Source organism: Carya illinoinensis, chromosome 13 (assembly GCF_018687715.1).
Source record: "Carya illinoinensis cultivar Pawnee chromosome 13, C.illinoinensisPawnee_v1, whole genome shotgun sequence".
NCBI classification, from domain to species: domain Eukaryota; kingdom Viridiplantae; phylum Streptophyta; class Magnoliopsida; order Fagales; family Juglandaceae; genus Carya; species Carya illinoinensis.
The window spans coordinates 34,419,976-34,443,621 of record NC_056764.1 but is presented as its reverse complement, the minus strand read 5'-3'; the positions used below and the strand labels follow the sequence as shown (position 1 = coordinate 34,443,621).

The 23,646-nt window shown below is 34.8% G+C and overlaps 2 protein-coding genes across 2 annotated transcripts in view; both read left to right on the top strand.

The window, feature by feature from the left end:
• Nucleotides 1-4,121: 4,121 nt before the first annotated feature.
• On the top strand, nt 4,122-7,305 carry LOC122292168. The gene is made up of 7 exons (XM_043100401.1): nt 4,122-4,626; nt 5,132-5,218; nt 5,317-5,574; nt 5,717-5,881; nt 5,981-6,034; nt 6,135-6,281; nt 6,601-7,305. The coding sequence occupies exons 1-7, from the start codon at nt 4,450-4,452 to the stop codon at nt 6,976-6,978; spliced, it is 1,266 nt and encodes a 421-aa protein (XP_042956335.1). The 5' UTR covers nt 4,122-4,449; the 3' UTR covers nt 6,979-7,305.
• A 6,439-nt stretch (nt 7,306-13,744) lies between these two features.
• The window catches only part of LOC122291643 (calpain-type cysteine protease DEK1), a 47,759-nt gene continuing 37,857 nt past the window's right edge, over nt 13,745-23,646 (top strand). The window contains exons 1-2 of the mRNA XM_043099463.1: nt 13,745-14,101; nt 14,206-14,346. Of these exons, the coding sequence (XP_042955397.1) occupies nt 14,222-14,346 (125 nt within the window). The 5' untranslated portion in view covers nt 13,745-14,101; nt 14,206-14,221. The remainder of the gene's footprint in view (nt 14,102-14,205; nt 14,347-23,646) is intronic.

The following is a 23,646-nucleotide window of genomic DNA, read 5'->3' as shown; positions in this document are numbered from 1 at the left end:
ATAAACTTTCTCGAACATTTATAGGTACAAAATATATATATATATATAAAATAAGATGATAATATAATATATAATAACAAAACACTTGGTCATGTATAAAGTCGATAAAAATCCACACCCCTAAATTGCAGCCAATTGTGAGATAAATACTAAGGAAAAAAAGAAAAAGAGACAGATGGATGATGAATGTGTACCTGAAAACTCGTGGGGTGACAGTAAATAATACAGAGCTTGGAATTTGGTGGACAGGAGAGAGCAATAGGACGGATGGATGGATGATGCTGCTGCTTGCTGCAACTATCTGACAATTTACACACAAAAGCAGTGAGAGAGATTCAAACACACCCATGTGGACGTGACCAAAACAGACTCTAATGCGTACTGTTTGCTGCTACACATTCACAGCCTGTTGTCCATTTTCAATCTAATCTATCTATTATGACTCTTTTGCCCCTATCCCTCTGCCCGACATCGGATTCTTTTACCCGCTCGGTCAACTTTTCCTTTTTTTTTATTATTATTATTATTTGGGATATTATTTACCCACACTACAAACATGGTAAGTCGTGCCCCAGTTATACGACAAGGCTGTTGTTCACGGGCGCGTTCGTCCTTGTCTTTGGACGAGATGAGCGGTCCTACACGTGTACGCTGATTGATCCTAAACCCCACACGGGTTTAAGTAAAAGACGGACTCTTTCCTTCTTTTCTTTTTTCTTTTGAAAAAGACGAATATCGCCCCACCCTCAAAAATAATATTAAACGAGAAATTATATTCTGTCATCAATTCTCAAACACTATACTTTTAGGCCTAATTTAGATAAAAGTATTTTATAATTTTTTTAAACTCTTACGTAAAAATAATAAATAATTTAATTTTTTAAAATTTTAATATAATAATAATATTTAAAAAATAATATTTTATTCAACTTTTAATTTTTATATAAAATTATATTATTTCATCTTATTATTTAAACAGTAACTTAAAATATTTTCATTATAAAACCATTTTTCTTTGCAAGATTGTTTAGGGGCTTGTGACTTTTGCCGGACACCCTACTCAGTATGCACTATATTTCCCAGAGCGTTAGTAATAGTTTATGCATCTTTATATTTATTTTTATATTTATATAATATATCTCTAAATTGGTCTATATTTGATTACATATTTTTAAAATTTTATATAATTATGAATAGTATTTTTTTAAGTTTAAAGATGCACCGTTCACTCTTTAAATATTATTTTATTATTTCTTTCTTTCTTATTTATTAAAATCAACTTTATAAAATTTGTATTAAAATGATTTTGATATATAAAATTTGTTTTAAATTGGTGATACAAAGTATTTTTTAATATATATTAATATTTATTGATAAAATTGGTCATTTTGATATATGAAATTAGTAATATTTAGATATATGAAATTGATATTTTTTAGCATATCATGCTAATTGTAAAATATAGAAAAATAATAATTTTAAGAAAAAAATAATATTTTATTACTATTTAGTTCAAAATATGTAATTCAATATATGAGTTTTTCTTTATATATAAAATTAATCTTTAAAATATGTAATTTTGAAGATGTATATAGAGAAAGTAATTTTGCGTTAAAAAAAAAAAATATGCTAGTGGTCTAATTGATATTTGAGTGTGTTTTATTTATTTTATTTTTGTGGAATAATGTGTTGAACCTTACCTTATTTTAATATTGGCTGAGAAGATGGTGGATGTTGAACTCCTATCCACCTTTCAAAACTAGCACTTGCAAATTAAAATATTATTATTTGAATAATAATGTTATCATATCTTAATGTCATGTTCCATTAAAATAATGAATATATTAAGATATGAATCCACGCTTGTCCCCAGCATCTTTCATATGTTTACATTATAAAATCATATGGACTCCATAATGTTGATAAAAAAAACAAAAAACAAAAGAATCTGTGTCTAGAATAAGGCAGAAGATGATACGGCACGTTGTAAATGATTCGATCCGTATTAAAATGATTTCAACAGGTATGGGGTTCTCATTGGATTCCATTCAATTATTTCATCACAAATATTAAAAAGAATACTCGATGGTCAAATCAACCAACTGTTGAATCATGACGAACCATACCCAATTCTCCATCACCAATGGTAAATGATGAACCCCTTTTGAATTCAACCATTTTAGCACCAAAATCATTATTATTCTTCAAGCTGCCAAACCCATGGGAATGAAATCAAACCTTTTTTTTTTTTTTTTTTTATAGTTTCTTGATGAATAATATGATATCATTATTCATACAATTTCAATTTTTTGGCGGTCGAATGACGTATCGCTTTTACATTTTAATCCGGTTTTTGGATACTTGCCTATTAAGTAAATAATAAATAAATTACATAACATATAAATAAAATGATAGATAAAAATCCACATCATTTGACACGTCATTTTATATAATTTTTTAATTTTTTATATCATTTTATACATAAATTATCAACTTTTTTAATTTAAAGAAATGATATTTACAGTCGTTGAATTTGTAAAGACCATATAATTTTTTTAAAAAAAAGTAATAAATTCCTAATTCACATGAAAAAACTTAATTTTTTAATAAAAAATTCTTTTTTTTTTCAAAATAATTACTCTACTTCGCAACTGCATATATGATATAACATTACTATTTAACCTTTTTTTTATTACTCGTATCTTCATTTTATTTTTAGTAATCTATCTTATTTTGTTTCTTTTATCAGTCACACAAATGCACAATATCATTACGTAAAAAAAAAAGAAAAAAAAAGAAAAAAGAGATGACGTGTCAAACACACAAAGATAATTGTTTTAAAAGGGATAGTGTTACCATATCACTTGAATTTGTATTTGCGCCTGGTGCAAATTATAGTTTTTTTTCTTACCTTTTCTTTTATATATATTTAAATATTTTTTTAAAAAATTCAATATAGTAATAGTTATTTTCTTAACTATTAATTAAAAAATTAAAAATGAAATAAAATATACGAGCGGTTAAATTGAATGGGACAAATTTAGGCGATAGTATTATTTTTTTAAAAGTTTTACTATGCATCACCTTCACATATCATATTTATTTTTATTTTATTATTTTTAAACTAATTAATTTTTTTTATTGATCATCTATATATTATATATTTAATAAAAATAAAAATATATTATATAGTATGTGATTTTTTATTTATTTGTTGTAAAATATACATATAGGAGGTGTTATAAAGTCGTGGGCTATTGTTAGCGGGATGACGGTGAGTATATATGATTACGTGCTTTATTGACTGTTCAATGTTGTTGACTTTTTTCTTGTTCGAATATAGGCAGTTCGGTTATGGACTGAAACTATGATGGTGTAAACCCCCCCACCCCCATAATCATAAAGACTTTATTTGGTAATATTACAAGCAATCATGAAATCTTTTTTTTTTTTAATTGTGATTTAATTTAATATATTTCAAATTATTTTTATTATAAAAAATGAAATTTAAAAAATATTATAATTTAGTTAAACACATTAATTAAAGGTGTAAAGAGGATTTAAAATTTACTGTAAATGAAATTTTGGATTTATTTTTACGATAATATTAGAATATTTATAATTTAACCGATTAAATGCGAGATTCGAGAATTTTCTTTAACAAACGAGACTGCGACTGAGCAGATAAGAGAGTGTGCGAATTGGCAAACAGATGGAGGGTTACGACGACGGTCTAATTTGAGATGGGAAAGGGCAGGATGGGGAAATAAAAAAGAAAAAGAAAAGACAGAAACGACAAACGAACCTCCATTTACTATTTATTTACCATACTTCCCGTGAAGCGAACCTTCAAGCTACCCCCTATTTGACATTTTTCTATCTCATTTTCCCTCACCATTTCTCTTTATTTTTATTTTTATTTTTATTTTGTACAAAGTGCGCCATCTTCCACTTTCCCACCTTTCTTAACTCTACCCTTTTTACCCCTCGTGCTCTAAAGAAACTAGAAAGATAATTAATCAACTCCTTCTGGTTTTAGAGAGAGATAAAGTAGGGCAGAGGGCGTTATAAATGACATAAAAAGTAGAAGGAAAATGACAAGAGGAAGAGAGAGAGTCTGTGTATGTGTACGGGAGTGGGAAGTAGTGAATTTAGAAAAATGGGCAAAGTTTTTAATGGAAAAGTGGTGTGAGAGAAAATGACATTTTAGAGATAGAGAGAGAGGGGGGCACTGGGCAGTCGGATTTATTGGATTTTTGTGGGAACAAGAAGCGTCCCACTGTTAAAAGTTGTGAAGCTTTGAAGTGGTGGTGGGTGGGGTGCGTTGGATAAGCAGGTCCATGGTGTATTAAGCTCTTCTAACCTACATTGGGTAAGAGTGGTAGTGTAGTGCGCGCGAGTGAGAGAGAGAAAGCTACTAACACCTGTGCTTGTAAGGGTTTGTAGGAGATGGGTGGTGCGCAGCTTAGCAGTAGAGTGAGGAGAAGTAGTGTCTTGGAGGTGGTTTTCTGCTTGTGGGGGCTGATCTCCCTATCTTACGCAGCTAGGTTGAGTGTCTCCAGGCAGAAACTCGAGGTCCAGAAGCACTTGAACCGCTTGAACAAGCCCGCCGTGAAAAGCATTGAGGTCCTCTACCATCTCCTTTTCACTTTGTTTTCTCTTTCTTTGAAATTTCCCTTGTTGCTTTATTTCCAAAGTTTTGGTTCTCCGTTTGGCACCTGAGAAAGTGAAGATCAAAGTACCCTTTTTCTGATTGAAAGTTGTGTCGCCATTCTTTTTTGGTTTTGGTCACAAATAGTGAATCTGCGTTCCTTCCACTTCTCGTTAAACCTGTGGTGCGTAAATGCAAATGGGTATTTCTCCAGTTTCAGTTGTTTTATGATTTGCTCCAAAAACATGTACCATTTTAGTGCAAGCTTTGGTTTTTGAGGCAATAATGATACTCTGAAATGATTTCCCATTTTACGAAGTAGTTGAACTTGGAACAGTAACATAATCGAGAGGGCAAAATATGAAGTAATGTTCAAAATATTTTCTTTGATAATGCAATAATACTTTATTATGTCTCTGAAACCTGTTACCAAACAGAAATGGAACTTCTTTGATTGATGATTTTTTTATGGTTGAGCAGAGTCCAGATGGAGACACGATAGACTGTGTTGATATTTCTCATCAGCCAGCTTTTGATCACCCTTTCCTTAGAGACCACAAAATTCAGGTCAATTTACCTCACCTATGTATCTCTGGAATTGCAATCTGTTTCAGCTCTTCTGTTATGGGAATTGCTTCTAAACTTCTTGGTCTGTAAATTTATAGACGAGGCCTAGTTACCACCCAGAAGGACTCTTTGACGAGAACAAGGTTTCTGCGAAACCCAAAGAGAGATCTAACCCAATCACCCAGCTGTGGCACCAAAATGGTAGGTGTCCTGAAGGCACCGTACCCATAAGGAGAACAAAGGAGGATGATGTTCTGAGAGCCAGCTCTGTCAAAAGATACGGGAGGAAGAGGCACAGAACCGCCCCTCAGCCAAGGTCAGCTCAGCCTGATCTCATTAATCAGAGTGGTCATCAGGTACCAATAATTATGTGTATTTTTTTTTTTTTTTTGGGTTTTGGCTTCTGCTCATTGGATTATTGAAGCGTCTTTCCTGTTTCTATTTTCCTGATCGCCTCTGTATGCTGCTTTTGTTTGGATTTTCTCTTGGGTTGCTTAGCATGCAATAGCCTATGTTGAAGGAGATAAGTACTATGGAGCAAAAGCAACCATTAATGTGTGGGAACCCAAAATACAGCAGCCTAACGAGTTCAGCTTGTCTCAGCTTTGGATATTAGGAGGTTCTTTCGGTGAAGATCTCAACAGCATTGAAGCTGGTTGGCAGGTACCACTGCAATTTCTCTTGACCTGGGATTGACCTTTAATAGTTGAATCAAGACCATTAATATTTAGTACTTGAAAGTCTTGATTGTGCATGCAACAGGTTAGCCCTGACCTATATGGTGACAACAACACAAGGCTCTTCACCTACTGGACTGTAAGCTTACACATTTTTACTTCTCCTCAACTCTCTGGTGATTGATAATTTTTGGGTTTAGGGGATTTCCTCACACTTCCTCTCTGTGAATGTACTTCAGAGTGATGCATACCAAGCCACGGGTTGTTACAACCTCCTCTGCTCAGGCTTTATTCAAATCAACAGTGAAATAGCAATGGGCGCAAGCATCTCTCCCGTCTCTGCCTTTCGTAATTCCCAATACGATATCAGTATACTTGTCTGGAAGGTAAAAGCCTCGGCCTTGAGATAATATACTGTCCTCCATGTAAAGAGGGGTGTTTGGAGAGGACCAGAAGGTTGTCCGAGACATCGTTTTAGTTCTGACACTAAGAATCTTGAGTAATTGATTTTGACACCCGCTGCAATTGATGAAGGGACACTAAACAGACATCGAAAAAATTAAACAATTTACCTTTCATTGCACACCAGACTCTGGCAGAACACTTTCTATTCTAGCCTTTTCATTTCAAGGCAGTATGTATACCACTATTAACAATCTCAAAGTTCGATCACTTTTTTTTAAAGTCTTGTTTGCATTGTTTTAGGATCCGCGAGAAGGCCACTGGTGGATGCAGTTTGGGAATGACTATGTATTGGGCTACTGGCCGTCATTCCTATTCTCATACTTGGCTGACAGTGCTTCCATGATTGAGTGGGGTGGTGAAGTGGTGAACTCAGAGGATGGCGGTCAGCACACCTCAACTCAAATGGGCAGCGGTCATTTCCCCGAGGAGGGATTTGGAAAGTCAAGTTATTTTAGGAATATCCAAGTTGTTGATAGCTCCAACAACCTCAAGGCTCCCAGAGGGATTGGCACCTTCACAGAGCAATCTAACTGTTATGATGTCCAAACTGGGAGCAATGGGGATTGGGGCCATTACTTCTACTATGGAGGCCCCGGTAGAAATTCAAACTGCCCATGAATTTCACCCCACCTCCTATCTTCCTATGTATCATTCAATCTAATGAAATGCCTCTTCCTTTGTATACCTTTTTTCTTTCTTAGGTGGAGCTAGTAACAAGTAACCTTTCTGTTCAGTGGGAAGTTTTGTCTCCTTTTGTTTCTTTTACTTGAAAGATTCTCCACGCAAGTTGTGGGGAAGTGGCCAATGTTTCTCGAAAGCCTAAAAGGAACAGGTCTTTAGAATTCTGTGTATTCTATTTGTTTGTTTGTTTACTCCTCTCTTGGGAGCGGTTTGGTAATGAATGAATGAATGAATGAAGATCTGATCTTGGTGTTTGAGCTAAAACTAGACTTGAGAGCCGTTCCGAATCCTGATCTTAATGTTTTTCGCAACATTTTCAAATTTGCTTTTGATGGGGGGTCCTTGAGGAATCGGAACCGTTCTGAAAAGATGTTTGGATCAGTGTTGCATGTGAGTGGATGATAGCACTTTACATCTCTGTCTCATCGCCTTTTGTAAAGAGCCCCCACTTCCACTGCCAACACAGCCCCGGTACAGTTCTTTGGAATAAACAAATTATATATCCTTTTTCCAGTCTATGCTGGGAATATAATTGTACTAAATTATTATTATTATTATTATTATTATTATTTTGTATTTCATAATAAATAACCAGCTCGCAACCGAAAGAGAAAAAGGAAAAAGAGCTATTTCTTTCTATTCTGCTTCATTTTACTTTTGACTTATATTTTTCTTTTCATTCCTTTCTTTCAAGACTTTCAGAAAGTGTTATATTCCGTGACCAAAATGGCATTAAAAGTTCGGTGCATTATATAATAGTAGAAAGACTTTTAGATGTTTACTCATATTGGTGTTATTTTCATCCAACTGCCTAGAATAATATGTTTGGGGGGGGGGGGGACACATGTCGCTATCCAACAACAAATGTTAGGAGAAGCTACCTTCCAGTTGTTATCCACCATTGTTGTTGGTTCCAGCTTGAAACTATACTTAATCTTCGATTAAGATGGCATTTTGGTACAGCACTCTCACTCTCCACCAGTACCCGATAAAGAAGCAGTTTCGAGTGAAATGTTATTAATTGTTGGCATATGTTTCTGTTTCTAAGTAAAAACACTTCTGTTGCAAAAGGAATTATGCTCAAAACTTGAGTAAATTGTACAAGTTTCGTCCCCATTTTTTCTGGAATAGAAGTTTGTTACTAAGCATTTGTTGAAGGAGGGAGGGAGGTACCTAAAACTCAGATGTCATCACCGTTGATTGGGCCAAAGGCAAAATAAGGCTTTGAAAAGAAAATAGTAAGTTGGGGATGTTGAAACCAGAACAGTATTTGTTGCTGCCCTGAGTGTTTTTGGGCATCATATCATTTATGGTTTTATGTTGAGGGCAGCAGGCATGCATTATTTTGAAGCTTCTCTCCCCCAAAATATGACACTGCGGAGTGCGGCAGTCTCTCTCGTTAGGACCAGCTTCCAACAGAGACGACTTGTCAAAAAGCCCATATCACTCTGTACCTTGTGTCTGACAGAATGAGTTTGGGTTCAAATGTTCGCTTTTACTCATTTCATTTATTAGTCTGTTGCAATAGATTTTGGGTTTGAAAATTCTATGGCAATACCACAATGTTTCTTATTTTATATCACTCGCTTTGTTTTTTGGTGTGACACTATAATAAAGTGTCACGTGACTTATTAAAAAAAATTTAAAAATATATATTCAAAATAAAATGATGTTTGAAAATACAAAAAAAATAAAGATTAAAATTATATATTATCTCTATCTTTTTTATGTTTGTGTTTGGGGACAAAATAAATTGTATAAATCAGGGGTATAGTAGCATGTACATAGAGATAAGATGCTAGGGTAAAACTTATTGTCTCTTGCTAATGAGTATTTTGTGGTAATGCATTCTCTTATACTTGCATGAATATTTTAACAAGTGTAATTTAATTCCACAAGACAATTATGAGTTTATTTTTTCTAACCAAGCAAATATTTCATTAATAAATGGAAAGCGAGATATATAAGGAGGAGATGAGGTTCCTCAACAAATTATGCATCATAATAACCACAGCACTAAGGTGAAAAAGAAATTAGGTTTCGGGACCAAAAACTTGATTCCCACCCATACCCTGGAAAAGAGGGCACCGTCTTAAATGACGGTTCTTTTTACAGTTTTCACAATTGTATGAACTATGATGATCGCTAGAAGCAGTGGATGTTGAAAGTACATTGCAATTTATTGTCCTGAGTAGGGGGGAACCGACTAAACCGGCCCTGACCCGATTAGACCGACGGCCGGAGTACGGAACCAGCAAAGAACCGGTCGACGGGCGAGAGGAATTGAAGGAAAACCGATATCGACGGTTTGGCACCGGTTTGAACCCCTGGGAAACCGTTGAACCGACCGATTCGGTCTATTTATATATATTTTTTAAATATATGTATATTAAACGATGTCATTTATGGCATGAATATTTTAAAAAAATATAATAGAACGGCGTCGTTTGGCTTTTAAAATGAGTTAATAATCCAAGCCAAACGACGTCGTTTCAAAATGAGTTAATAACCCACCCACCCCTCTTCTTCTTCCTCGCGCCCGTTCTTCCTCTCTGTAACCTCGTTCTTCATCCATGGCAGACGACGGCACTAGTCTTCATCCTTCTTCCTCAGCTCTTTCTTCTTCACAGAAGACGCCGATGGTAGACCGACCACCGCGCTGATGCAAATCGAGACCAATATGATTGATTTCTCTTCCGAAACCCTCGGTTTCAGCCGGTTTAATAGAGACATTGAAGAGGTTGGTAGTGTCTCGGTTTGGTGCTGAAATCGACGCTGAACCCATCGGTGTACAACCCTAGTCTTGATATGTTTCCTAAAGAGATCTGTATTCCCTTTCTTTATATTATCAGTTAGGAAAAGCATAAATATAATAGAGAGATAGGCATTGAATGTGATAGACTGCAGTAGATTGAGTTTCTTCACGCTCGCTGATGGTGGCGCGTGGTTCCCATGCACCAATGATTGCGATGTGGGGTGGGTCAGATTTGGAAGATCTTGAGGTGAAGAATCCATCAGTGCAGCTTGTGTAACCATTTGACACACTTCCTCGTGACAGCGTGTGGAGGCCTCGTGCAGAACAAGTCTTGTGTGAGCCTCACGTGCATGGATTTTTGCCACGGTTCCGTTTCACCTCAATAGATTGGCGGATGGGGAGTTGCATGGTAGGGCATGATGGCTTGTGCAAGCCATCAGTTGTTGAAGTGCAGTATATGTGACCAAAATCGAGCCAGTGAAAATGAAGGACTAAAAACACTAGTTGAAAAAGCTTATACATAAACATGAATTGAAAAAAGAACGGATAGGAGGAGTGGGAACATTGATAGAAGAGGATGAAGACTTTCTAAAGAGGAGAGTTTTTCTTTCTAAAAGAGGCTAGATTTCATATAGGTGTAGTTCCAATTATGAGTTGTAACAACTAATTCAAAACTTATAATCTTATAAAAATCTTTTCATTCTTTTTTCAAAGGGGGGAAATGAGAATGCTTATGTATTTATTTATTTATTTATTGGATATTGACGGCTTCCTCATTTGTATTTCCCAGATTAATCAATGGTACTCTTCCACCTAACCGTTTTTGGTGAATATGGATGATGTTTGATGGTGAAATGTTTATCCTTTTTTAATTGAGTTTACACTATATATATCAATTATTATTATGTTTTGCTAATTAATTATTTCTTGATGTATTCATTTCGTCGTGTGTATTGACGACTCAAATGATGCATTAATGTTTGATGATTTCGCATGTTATTGGACTGCATTTGATTGTCAACCATGATGTGCTTGAAGCCTTGAATGGCCAATTCTTTTCAACCATTGTTTTAATACTGAATAACCCCTTATTAGCCATTTGAATTTTAGGCTAAAACCATTCAAATTCTTCCACCTCTCATTGCAAAATTCCCCCCTCTTTTTTGGTGTATAATATGCATATTGAAGTACCATGGTATTGAAAATCCATTTGAGCTAATTTGTATGATTGAGATGTTATTCTTTATTTATTTTTAAATTGGGTCATTCGTGTAGATATTCTACAACTCATTTTACATGTAATAGATGTGAGAGTGTCACCTTATTAAAAATATTAAATCTCTTTCTTTCAATTTTAAATTTTACATAAATGACCTCCATTTAAAATAAGATTATAAAAAAAAAAGTAATATAAAATGTTTTATGTATATCATTAGTTAACAAATTTATAGTTATCCCTTGTATAGTTTGGCCATCCTAAGTAGCCACGCCTTTGAAAATAGGAGAAAGAAATTGGATAATGTTAGTTGACTATCAAATATGCACACTAGTACAAATGACTTTTTTTTTTTTTTTCTTTAAACATTTTAAAAACATCCTTAACCATTAATAAATAAAAAATATAAATTTACTAATAGTCACTTCCTTAACTATTAAGAAAATATAAAAAATTAAAAAAAATATATAAATTGATATTTTTGATGGACATATTTGATAGTCATATTATTATTTTTTCAATAAATTTATTAAGAAGCTTAATTAATAAGGAATGTAGACCTTAGATATGTAAATTACCATGGATGACGACTAGGGATGGAAGACAAGTTAATCGGACTCACCTCACCCACCAAGGGCGAGCAGATAGCCCATTCACCCACAAGGCCAAGATAGGTGAGCTTATGCTTCTTCTTTCTATAAGCATGCCCTGTATCTAGGACTGTAAATGAACTAATTTGTTCGATAGCATGTTCAGTACATGTCCAATTAAATTTAAATTGAACTTGACTCATAAAAAAAAAAGCTTGCCCATCAAAACATATACCTGTTTGATTAGTAAATGACATAAACTTGAAAAATTTGGATCGACTCTGCTAAGGCACGTTAAAGCCTTGGTCGACTTATTAGTTAGACTTAATTAAAACTCATTCATATATTGATAAATATATATACATGTATGTATATATACATATATATATGTATTAACTAATAATATAAGCATAGTATTTTTATAATTAAATATATAATATGTAACCTAATTACTTATGTCTATATATTGAATATACTTTATAATTCTATTTTATAATTTATACAATGGTTATGAGCAGGTAGGAGGTACGGATGAGTGTGGAGAGCTACATATTCACCTTAGAGCATCCTTATTGGTTTGACCAAAGTTGAAGGATGGCCAAAATTTAGATAATTTGTGCCAAAAAGAGCCCACATTGGATTGGGTATCTCTAAAATAATTTGAATTTTAGTTACATTGCTTCACTAAATATAAGTAACTCCAATTGTTTCATCAAACATCAAAATACTAGTTTGTCACTCTAAGCAAATAAATTAAATTAATTAGAATAGAATTAACATTTAGAATATAATTATTATTAACATTTGATAATACTTTTTTTTAATATTAATTTAATTATAATATAATTATTATTCATATTTAATTGGTAGAACTACAAAATGTGATAAAATAAATTAAATAGAAAATTGTTAAATTAATAATATTTTATTATTATATATAGAGTAAATGGATAATTTAATATGAAAATTAAATTTAAATAGAATATACAAATGCAAATTTATATGATATTAATTAAAATTGAAAGATGCATTTAGTCAATCTAACGAGAATGCTCTTACCCAAGTAAGGATAGGGTGCAGGGAGTACGACTACCCTTATGCATAAGGCAAGTAACACACTAAGCGACGACGACATTAACAATAATCAAATGTGTGGGCGGGTAGCCATCCTTCCTTACCGTGTTCTCACTTGGGCAAGGTTGATATGTAGTCCTTTCACCTTTGCCCCTACCCCTTGCCTGCCTGTACTCATTGCTGGGTGTCTGGGCTGGCAACCTGGCACCATCATCGCTCGACTGCTCCACTACAGCTCCACGTTTTATACCATCATCGTATAACGCACCTTACTCCCTAATCTCACTCTCCACTCTGACACTTGAGCCCTATGCATTGGTACGTTCGCGTCTCACATATTTATTGCCAGAATCTAAAAGGGGTCCTATCTATTTAAATATGTTATCGTTTTTCCAAGCTAAAAACCTAGAGTATAAGGGAGTAAAAGACCCGATCGAAGTCGCTATAACGTACAAACTCCAATTCGTCTTTTTACTACGGCTGCTATGTAGTCAATCGGTTTGGTTTGTGGGCATGGATCTGACCAATTTATATTTATATATTGTGTAATTTGTAAGAAAGTTGTAGTTGTGAGAAGCCATGTTCTACTTTGTATATATTCTAGATTTGAAGTAATGAATCGGTGATGAAAAGAAGACCGTATGAAAAAGTTGGAAGTGCAAGAAGAGTACAAATAACCGAGTTGGCAGCAAGTCAATTTCTAAATGGAAGAAAACAAACAAACCAACCATTCCCAAATTCTTTACCTAATTAAACAAATGATACAAAAAATTCTTCACCTACTAATTTAATAAAATAATCCAAAATCAACCTTAAATTATAACAAAGTAATACTTCCTGGTAAATTTGTCTAAAAACTATTTTATTTTTTGTCTGAAAATAGCTCCAAAAGTGCACATATCAGAAATTCAACCCCCACCTCCACTCAAAACTCACTCACTCCACTGTCCAATCGTTTCAAACCAATTGGTGTGTGTGCTTGAAACGCGCCAAGTTCAAGAGTGAGTTTTATTTCCTCACTGGCACAAAGATAGCTGCCCAGAGTATTTTATAGTCACTCTCCTATATTTTCTCGTTTTCTTATCTCTTTCTCTCTCTACCCATACTGTCCCCCCTCTTTCTCTCTAAAAATCCCAACTTTTCACTCCACAGTTCACGCACGCAGAGACGTTCACACACAGAGAGGACAGTAAAACCCAAATAAGAAATACCCCGACCCAAACCCTAAATTCCCACCTCCTCCTCCTCCATCTGGGGTCGTTCAAAACCCTAGCCTTTTCTCTTCTTAACTAACTCTCACTTTGCACACTCCATGCCCATCTCAAATTTCTGTACCGAACCCTAGTCTCAGGCCTCAAAATACCCATCTTCAGACATGACACATTTGCCATCAGTTCTCCATCATTCATTGCCATTTCAGGCTAGGTAAACTCCACCCACATTTCTGGGTGCTCTATACAGGCTTCAATTCTAATACTTAACTTTCTATTTTGTTTTGTTGGGTTCTGATTTGGTGCATGTTGGTATAGCTGAGAGAGTTAAGCAATGGAAGGGGACGAGCATCGAGTTCTCGTGGCGTGTGTAATTTCGGGGACACTATTCACGGTTTTGGGTTCGGCTTCGTTTTCCATACTCTGGGCTGTGAATTGGAGGCCTTGGAGGATTTATAGGTAATTTGATGTTTCAAGTTTTGGAACCTTTTGCGTATGTTTCCAAGTGAGGATTGGATTATAATTTAAGGTTGCATTATTAGACTGTTCTATATAGTTTTGGTTATCGATTAAGTATAGGTAGGCATAGTTTTATGCAAATTTTTTCTTTAACTTTAATGGGGTTCGAATGCTTAGTTACTGAGACGCTAACGTGCACAATTTGGTCCACTATGTGCCTCCCTCCCTCCCTCTCTCCTATAGGTTTTTATTATCTTCAAATTCTTAATATAATTGGCGGAGTATTCTTTACTCATAAGAAATGGCAGATCATTCTTTTAGTCCTGTTTCCTGAAAGATTTACTGCGAAATAAAAGTTTTGAAACAAATTTTGATATTTTAAATATCAAAATGACCTGAATGTGGCTAGTTTGTAGCATTTATTATTTCTTATTACTTATATGGGCCTTCAATTGGTTTCCTTAAAGCTGTTTTTGAGATATGAACTTGATGATGCCTAAGCTGTGATTAACTTGATTTCTTACAAACTCGTTTTCCTGTTTCAATGGTCATTGCTGTTACCATAACCAGAGGATATAGTAGCAATGGCATCAGGGGAGGGATATTGCAGCCCAAAGGAAAAACAAAACTGTGAATAGACATTCGGAAACTACTTAAATTTTGACAAGAACGCGTTAAAGCTGGTTGGCAATGTTGGAAAATGGATGGGATGGATTTATACATTTGGGGATTCTGAAATTTGAAAACAGTTTGTTGTCGTAGGCTATATTACAATTAATATGATTGTATTAATTTATGGTGGAAGTTTGCATTTAATTTAGGGGCCTATGGATTAACTTGATTTCTTACAAACTCTTTTTTCTGTTTCAATAGTCATTGCTGTTACCATAACCAGAGAAGATAGTAGCAAGGGCATGGGTAACAGGGGAGGGAAATTGCAGCCCAAAGGAAAAAAAAACTGGGAATAGACAATTCGAAACTAAATAAATTTTGACAAGAACGCAGTAATGCTGGTTGGCATTGTTGGAAAATGGATGGGATGGATTTATTCATTTGGGGATTGTGAAAACTTGAAAACAGTTTGTTGTCGTAGGCTATATTATGATTAATAGGATTGTATTAATTTATGGTGGAAGTTTGCATTTAATTTAGGGGCGTATGGATTTTTGTGTTTCTAATGCGGTAATGCCTAATTAATGGAGTACCAAGGCTGCATTTGGTTAGTGATCTGGAATTTACTTTTGTTTTTCAAAAGTGCTGAAAACAGAATACCTTATACTGAAGACATTCTGTAGGTTATGTTAAAAGACTCTTTTCAGAAGCCTTTCCTCAGAAACATTAAAAATTGGAAAGCTGGTTGTGTATGCTTTAAGAAAACTAAAAATAAAAAAGCTTACCTCATTTGGCGTATACGGAATCAAAAGAATGACAGAATCTTTGAGGGTTGCTAATGGTCCTTGGAGGAGCTCAAAACTTTTATTTCATTTTATTCTATCTTTTGACTAATACCCTTTTCCAGCAGACTGTTTCTAGAAAAATTAATGAGCTAAATTTGCATGATTTTCTTAAATCTTTTTCTTACATATTGGTGTCTATTGTATTCTATGTACTTGGGTTGTGCCTTTTGTGCTTTTAATAAAGATTCTTGTCATGAGAACTGTGCTGCAAATCTTTTCGTTTTAGTTGTCCCTTTTTTGATATTGTAGTTTTTTATTCTTTTCCGAACACCACCATTTGGAGTATTGAGTGTTTTTTTTTTAAATTTTTTATTTTTTTAAATTTGATGGTTAATAAGAGAATTTTATTCCAAGTAAATAGGCATAGCCCAAGTATACAGGATGTGTACAAGAGAATACTCCTAAATACAAGCTAAAACAGAAAAGTTACTAAAACAGAACACAACTAGAACAGAACATTACAAAAGTTCCCATCCCTTACAAGATTCTTCACCTGAAACCTTAAATTGCTAAAGAAAAATTCTCTAAGTTCTCCCATAAAGCCTTCACAGTCTTCAAAACAGCTTCCATTCCTCTCCAACCATAGGCACCAAAATAAACACAAGGGGATCATTCTCCATACCGCTGCACTGCCTCTACTCCCCACAAGATCTTGCCAGCAAGCCAAGAAATCCACCACATGCATAGGCATCACCCAAGCAATGCCTACAGTTGCAAAAATCTCATACCACATCTTTGTCACCACTTCGCAATGAAGAAAGAGATGGTTAACAGATTCACCATCCTTCTTACACATATAACACCAATTAACCAGCAGTAAACCTCTCTTCCTCAAATTATCCGTGGTTAATATTTTCCCAAGAGACACCAGCCAACAAAAGAAAGCAACCTTGCTAGGTACCTTGGCCCTCCAAATACATTTCCAGGGATAGTCTTTAGTTCCCTGACTAGATAACACCTTGTAAAAAGATTTCACAGAAAATCTGGAGTTATTATCTTGCACCCACAGCAGACTATCCTCCCTATTCTGATCAATCTTCATATTGTATAATCTTCCAAAGAAATCAGATACTTCACCCACTTCCCAGTCCTGCACATCTCTGTTGAATTCCACAATCCAATGAAACATGTTATTAGAAAACTGGTAAGAATCAGCCACTGCAGCCCCTTTATCTCTAGCAATCCTAAAAAGATTAGGAAATAGATACTTCAAAGCTGAATCCCCGCACTAAGTATCATGCCAAAAATAAAATTTTGTCCCATCTCCCCCTTTGAATTTTATGTTTATTGAAAAAACTCCCCCATTCCAACCAAATGGACTTCCACAAATCCCCCTTTGAATTTTATGCCACCCCATGCACCCCTTTGACTTCATTTGTGCACCAAATCCCCCACATCCTCCCATATTTAACATCCACAATTTGTCTCCATAATGCATTACTCTCATTTTGGTATCTCCAAAGCCATTTCCCAAATAAAGCTTTATTGAAAAGCTTTAAATTTCTCACACCCAAACCTCCACATGAAACCGGTTGACAAACTTTATTCCAACTCCCCAAATGGAATTTTCTTTCCTCTCCATTACCATCCCACAAGAAATTCCGAAAAATCTTCTCTAATCTTTTTGCCACCCCCGCAGGTAAAGGAAAAAAGGCAAAGGAAATATGTAGGAAGATTAGACAAAGTGCTTTTAATCTAGGTAATTCTCCCCCCTTTTGATGAGTAGATCTTTTTCCAACCAGCTAGCCTCTTCTCCATCTTCTCGATAACCCCATCCCAAAAAGATTTGGGATGAGGCTGAGTTACTTGTTATTAGAACTGTGCTGCTACCATGTTAAAAAGTGAAACTGCTAGTGACATGGTAAAGGAGGCAGCTGATCAGGTCCAACATTTCGTAGGAAAAATGTAAATTTATAGAGAGCTTACATTATATGAAAAACCTCGATTGAAAGATAATGGAAAAGATTGGTAGGAGGATATGAAGATGCATCTGCATGAGCTGATTTTTGAGTGGGAAAATAGCTTGGACTGTAAAGATAATCCATGAGGGCTTTTAAAGAACAAAAAAACAAGGACATGATTAAATTATTAGAAAAATTAATTATAGGAGAAATAGAGTATGTAGTGTTTGTTATGTTCACTTTCAGAAAAGTTTTCATTTCATCTTATCTAATTATTACAACTTTCTCAAATTCCCACACAAAATAAAATAAACAATTGAACCTTTTCAAATTTCAATACAAAAATAATATGAAAACAATATATTCTAATAATATTTTATTCAACTTTCAACTTTAATCTCAACTCATCTCTAAAAACAAATGAGGCTTTTTAGAAAAAACTTGACAAAAATGATTGTACTTGCAAACTATGTTACCTTGGTTTCCACTTATTGGAAAAAAGTCTGATGTTTCTTAGGTATTTTCTAGACCGTCTCATTGTTTCCTGAATTTTGAGTGTATGATATATTTAAACTATTGAGGCTATTGTCTTGCAACTTATGAAGGAAAAATAAAGATGAATAATATTCTTATAGAAGCGTTACTTATCAAAAAAAAAAAAAAATTCTTATAGAAGCGTCTAAAGGAAAATCAAAGTTGAAATATTTTTAGCATTCTTATTTTTACATTTTAGATACACCCTAGCCACATCCAACATCAAGGTCTCTCCATGCTAGTAGAGGAAGGGCTGCTAATTTTCAATTAGAATTTCAGTACCACTTGCCAAAAAATAAAATAAAATCAATACTACATGTTAAACTTCAATGTTGGATTTTGAGCAATTGATGATTCAATGTGTGGTTGATTGTATACATTAGATTGTGGTTTTTAAGGAGTTTATGTTATGTTTAATTTATAAAAAAAGGGAGTTTATGTTATGTTTTTTTATCGATATATGAGTTAAAATACCATCCATTTGCTAAAATGCCTGTGAAATGTACAAAGTACTTAAGGAGGACAAAATTAGCAAGCTTTTACCATTTGGCTGGGTCCTTTACCTTAAGACTCAGACTATCAAAGTGTAAACTTTCTCATGCCAAACTTGTTTGTAGCCTTTTATGAGTTGTTACTAGGGGTGGCAATGTCACACGACCCGTTAACCCAACACGAACACGACACGATAATAGCGGGTTAGGGTTTAGCCTTAATGGGTTTGGGTCAAAACGGGTTGACCCGTTAAGACACGATTGCTTAACAGGTTGATAACGGGTTAACCCGTTTTGACCCGTTATGACACGTTAAGAACGTTAAAGTTACAATTATACCCTTATATCTAAAAACAAAATTGTTAGAATTTCAATTTCGATATTTTTATTATTTGGATTGTAGTTTTGGACTTATAATTAGTTTTATAATTTTTATAGATATTGTAATTTTAACATTTATATAAAATTATGCTAAATTTAATAAGGTTAAAAAGGTTAATTTCGGGCTTATTCAATCCATTTACATAAATAGTTTAAAATGAGTTGTATTGTGTCGTATTAACCTATTTCATAATATTTTTTTAATTTATTTGTTTACTTATAAAAAAAACATATTTCGTAATATTTATTAATGGGTCAAAACGGGGTTGACACGACACGACCCGTTATGTTAATGGGTCGTGTTAGGGTTTGAGATTTTGACACGATAAGCTTAACGGGTCGGGTTAGGGTTGACCTATATGACCCGTTAACACGATTTGACACGATATGAACACGACCTGTTAACACGATTTGACACCCCTAGTTGTTACAGTGAAATCACTGATTCTAGTTCTAAAGTTCTAGGGTCTCTTCCAAAGCAGCTTCTTGGTGGAAAAAGGAAGTGATCAAAATAAATTTGTTTATTGTCTAGTTTGCCCATGGACTTGCCAAATGATTTTCAGTATGGCTATACAGTAAGCCTTGATTGGTTGTCTTGGCGTGTCTGTTTATTATTCCTTTGCTTATTGCTGCACGCATTGCTTATGTGGCTTGTCAGATTGAATTAAAGTGCCTTGCATGTATCTGGCCTCAATTGACCTTCTTTATGGGTGAACCAAACTACGTCATGGAGAATACTTTATTTCATGTTTTGCAGTTTTGTGGTAGTTGTCAAATTTCTGATTTGCTAGGGATCTATAGTTCTAACGACTTGAGGAAAATTTAATCGCATCTTGACCTATCCTCCAAAAGCACTAATCAAAGTTACAATCGGTGTCTTTTTAAATCATAATATAGGGTAAGTGGGATCCCATTCACCACTGTTCTATACTCGATAAGCTATTACGATCTTCCCTTTTATAATGATTCATCATAGATGGCCCGGCTCAAGTTTCACACTTCTGGATGGGATTGGCTTTGATACTATTCATAGTGATCCAAGAAAATTCTAGGTCATTTCTGGGTTTATGCTCCAATGAACTAGTCAAAGTTACAGTTGGAGCTTCTTAAAATCATCATATGGGTCAATAACCCTTGCCTCCCAAGCAATGTGAAATCCTTTTTACCACTTTCCTATACTTAAAATGGGGTATTACAGTCATTTTAAATGATCCAGGGAAAGCACTAGCCACATTTGTACTATGACCCGGAAAAGACTAATCAATTTAAAACCTCCCTAGAATCACTTATAAAATGTAGTTTCACGTAGTAAGTAGCCAATATGAGACTTAGCACCCATGACTACTTTATAACCTGCCCAATCTATGGGTTATTCATATTCCTGATGTTAGCTGGGTTATTACAAACTGTCTACGAGGCAATCCACATATTGCAGCTATTTGGAAGATGGTACTCAATTGTCTCTAGTGGTGTCTTTGGAGGGAAAAAATGATAAGTTTTGAAGATCGCGAATGGACCATGGATGAGCTTAGAACTTTCTTTTTCATTACTTTATTCCAATGGTTAACTGTAATAGAATTTAATGGATCGAGTATCCGTGACTTTCTTGTATCAACTGCTAATCATGCTTAGGTGTTTCTCTAGTATACGACCAGTGTAGAGGGGCTATGCCTATTGCTATCAATAAAAGTTCTTGCTTACCTGAAAAAAAAAAAAAGACTGGGTTGTTACAAAGTTCCCACTAAAATTATTGATGTCCTTGTCAGGTGCTGTGCTTTGTTATCATATGGCTGACCTTACTAGATGACTTTGATACCATATGAAATGACCCGAGGAAAGTGCTAGCCGCATTTGCACTATATCCGCAAAACTAGTCAATTTGAATCTTATTTAAAATCACTTAGGTTAGTGGGTTGTTAAAAACTTCCCACTTAAATTTTTGATGTCCTTTGGGCTCCCTTTGGGGGCTTCTTTTAAAGCTGTGGACATTTGGGATGGGGTGATTGAAAAAATTGAAAGGAGGTTAGCAGGTTGGAAGAGGATATATTTGTCTAAGGGGGGTAGATTATCTCTTATTAAAAGTACTTTGTCTAACCTGCCTACGTATTTCCTTTCTCTTTTTCCTCTTCCTGCAAGGGTTGAAAAGAGAATTGGGAGTTTATTTCGGAATTTTTTATGGGGTGGTGTTGGTGAGGAAAAGAAGTTTCATTTGGTTAGTTGGAAGAAAGTTTGTCAACCTTTGGATGGTGGTGGCTTGGGGATTAAAGATTTGAAGGTCTTCAATAAAGCTTTACTAGGCAAATGGCTTTGGAGATATCATTTGGAAAGTGAAGCCCTATGGAAAAATGTGATATGGGGAGGTTGAGGGGAGGTTGGTGTTCAAAAGCCTCTAGTGGAGCATATGGGGTGAGTTTGTGGAAATTTATTAGAAAAGGATGGGATTTTTTCTCCAGTAATATTAGGTTGAAGGTTGGAAATGGTAAAAGAGTCCTCTTTTGGCATGATTTGTGGTGTGGGGATGCTGCTCTCAAGCTGGAATTTCCTGCCCTGTTCAGAATTGCAAGGGATCAAAATGCTGCTGTTTTTGATTCCTACTGTGTCAGCAATAATAAGGTTGTTTGGAATGTTTTTTTCAAAAGGGATATTAATGATTGGGAAGCGGATGAAGTTCAGGCTTTGTTGGTTAAACTTTACAGTTTTAAGCTGGTAACTGAAAGGGAGGATAGCATGGCATGGTCTTCTGCTGGAAATGCTAAGTTTTCAGTTTCTTCTTATTATAGAGTTATGTCAAGTCATGGTAGTTGCGTTTTCCCATGGAAAAGTATATGGAAAGTGAAAGTTCCTCCCAAGGTTGCTTTTTTCTGTTGGGTGGCTTCTTTGGGCAAAGTTTTGACAACTGATAATCTTAGAAGGAGAGGACTGTTTATTTCTGATTGGTGTGTTATGTGTAAAAAGGATGGAGAATCTGTAAATCATCTTTTCCTTCACTGTGAAGTGTCTAGATTCTTGTGGGATGAGGTTCTGAGTTGGACAGGTTTGCATTGGGTGATGCCCAAAGATGTGGTGGATTTATTGGTAGGATGGAAGGGTTTGAAGGGCTGTAAGAAGGCAGCGTCTGTTTGGAAGATGATTCCTCCTTGTCTCATGTGGTGCTTGTGGATAGAAAGAAATAGGAGATGTTTTGATGATAATGAACGCACTTTGGAAGATCTTAGGGTTTTTTTCATGGGTACTTTGGGTTTTTGGGCGAAAGTTTATGTAATGGTGGATAATTTCCTGAATCTGTTTTAGTTTTTTTGGGTATTTTTCTTTTTGTTTTCAGGAAGTTGTAGGTTTATCCTTTGTATACTTCCTGTGTACTTGGGCTTATGCTTATTTCTTCAATAAAATTATTACTTATCAAAAAAAAAATTTTTTGATGTCCTTGTCAGGTGCAGTGCTTTATTATCATATGGCCGACCTTACTAGATGGCTTTGATACCATATGAAATGACTTTAGGAAAGTGCTAGCCGCATTTGCACCATATCCCCAAAACTAGTCAATTTGAATCTTATTTAAAATCACTTATAAAGCACAATTTCACCCAGTAAGTAGCCAATGTGAAATTTAGCACTAAAACTACCTTTATAACCTACCCGCTCTGTATGGATTATTCACATGTGGGACTAGTGTTACAATAATAAATTTAGGAGGAACTCTTTTAGCATTGCAAGTCTTTTTGCTTCAATTGTAACATGGAACGCATGGATTTAGATTTTACCTGGATTAAGGACAAATGTGGGGACCTGAAGATTTTGCAGCTTTAGGATAACACTAAATATCAACGTGGAAGAACTAACAACTATGTGCAGTCCTAATACTTGTAAGACCCAAGAGCATGTATTCGTTTTGATGTACATCTAAGGTAACAATTTGAAGCATAAAATCCTAATGAATGATCTGCTAAGGTTTGATGTTCTTGCATAAGAATGAACCTTATATGGGATGGAGAAATTAAGTTCAGAGGTATCTAGTGAGCTGAAGATGATTATTCTGTTTGTGAAGGTGAGTTAGAGATAGAAGTTGAGGTCATTTGGCTAAAGTATTGAGATAAGAACACAGTATTTTCCTATTGGGTGGCTAATTTGAACTATAGAAACAAAATGGTCAACTCCCTAGTTATAAATGGTGTGGTTTCTATAGACAACACAAATCAATGAGCATATCCTGCAGTTCTACACAGATGTCTCTATTTTGGATATTTAACTTGGAGGCATAAGTTGGATGGTATCAATTTGCCGCTATTGGGGTAGAGGAATCTATGGGATCAATGGTGGAACCAACAATTTTTTTTTGGGGGGGCGGCCATTTTTTTACCGTGACTCATTTATGTAAAACAAAAAGAGATTAAAAAATCATAAAAACATAACTATATATAAAGTTAGATCTTGATAATTTGCTACATACACGTAGAAATAAAATCCTAAAAATAATCTCTTCTTTTTGATTAGAATAATGTCAATTGCTTCAAGTAGGAGGCTCTTATTAGGCTTTTC

What these genes read in the sequence shown, in the direction of transcription:
- LOC122292168 (XM_043100401.1), top strand. Translation starts at nt 4,450, where the DNA reads ATGGGTGGTGCGCAGCTTAGCAGTAGAGTGAGGAGAAGTAGTGTCTTG. An exon ending in CCGCCGTGAAAAGCATTGAG is followed by an intron (nt 4,627 to 5,131) that starts GTCCTCTACCAT and finishes ATGGTTGAGCAG; the next exon opens with AGTCCAGATGGAGACACGAT. An exon ending in TCAGTATACTTGTCTGGAAG is followed by an intron (nt 6,282 to 6,600) that starts GTAAAAGCCTCG and finishes GCATTGTTTTAG; the next exon opens with GATCCGCGAGAAGGCCACTG.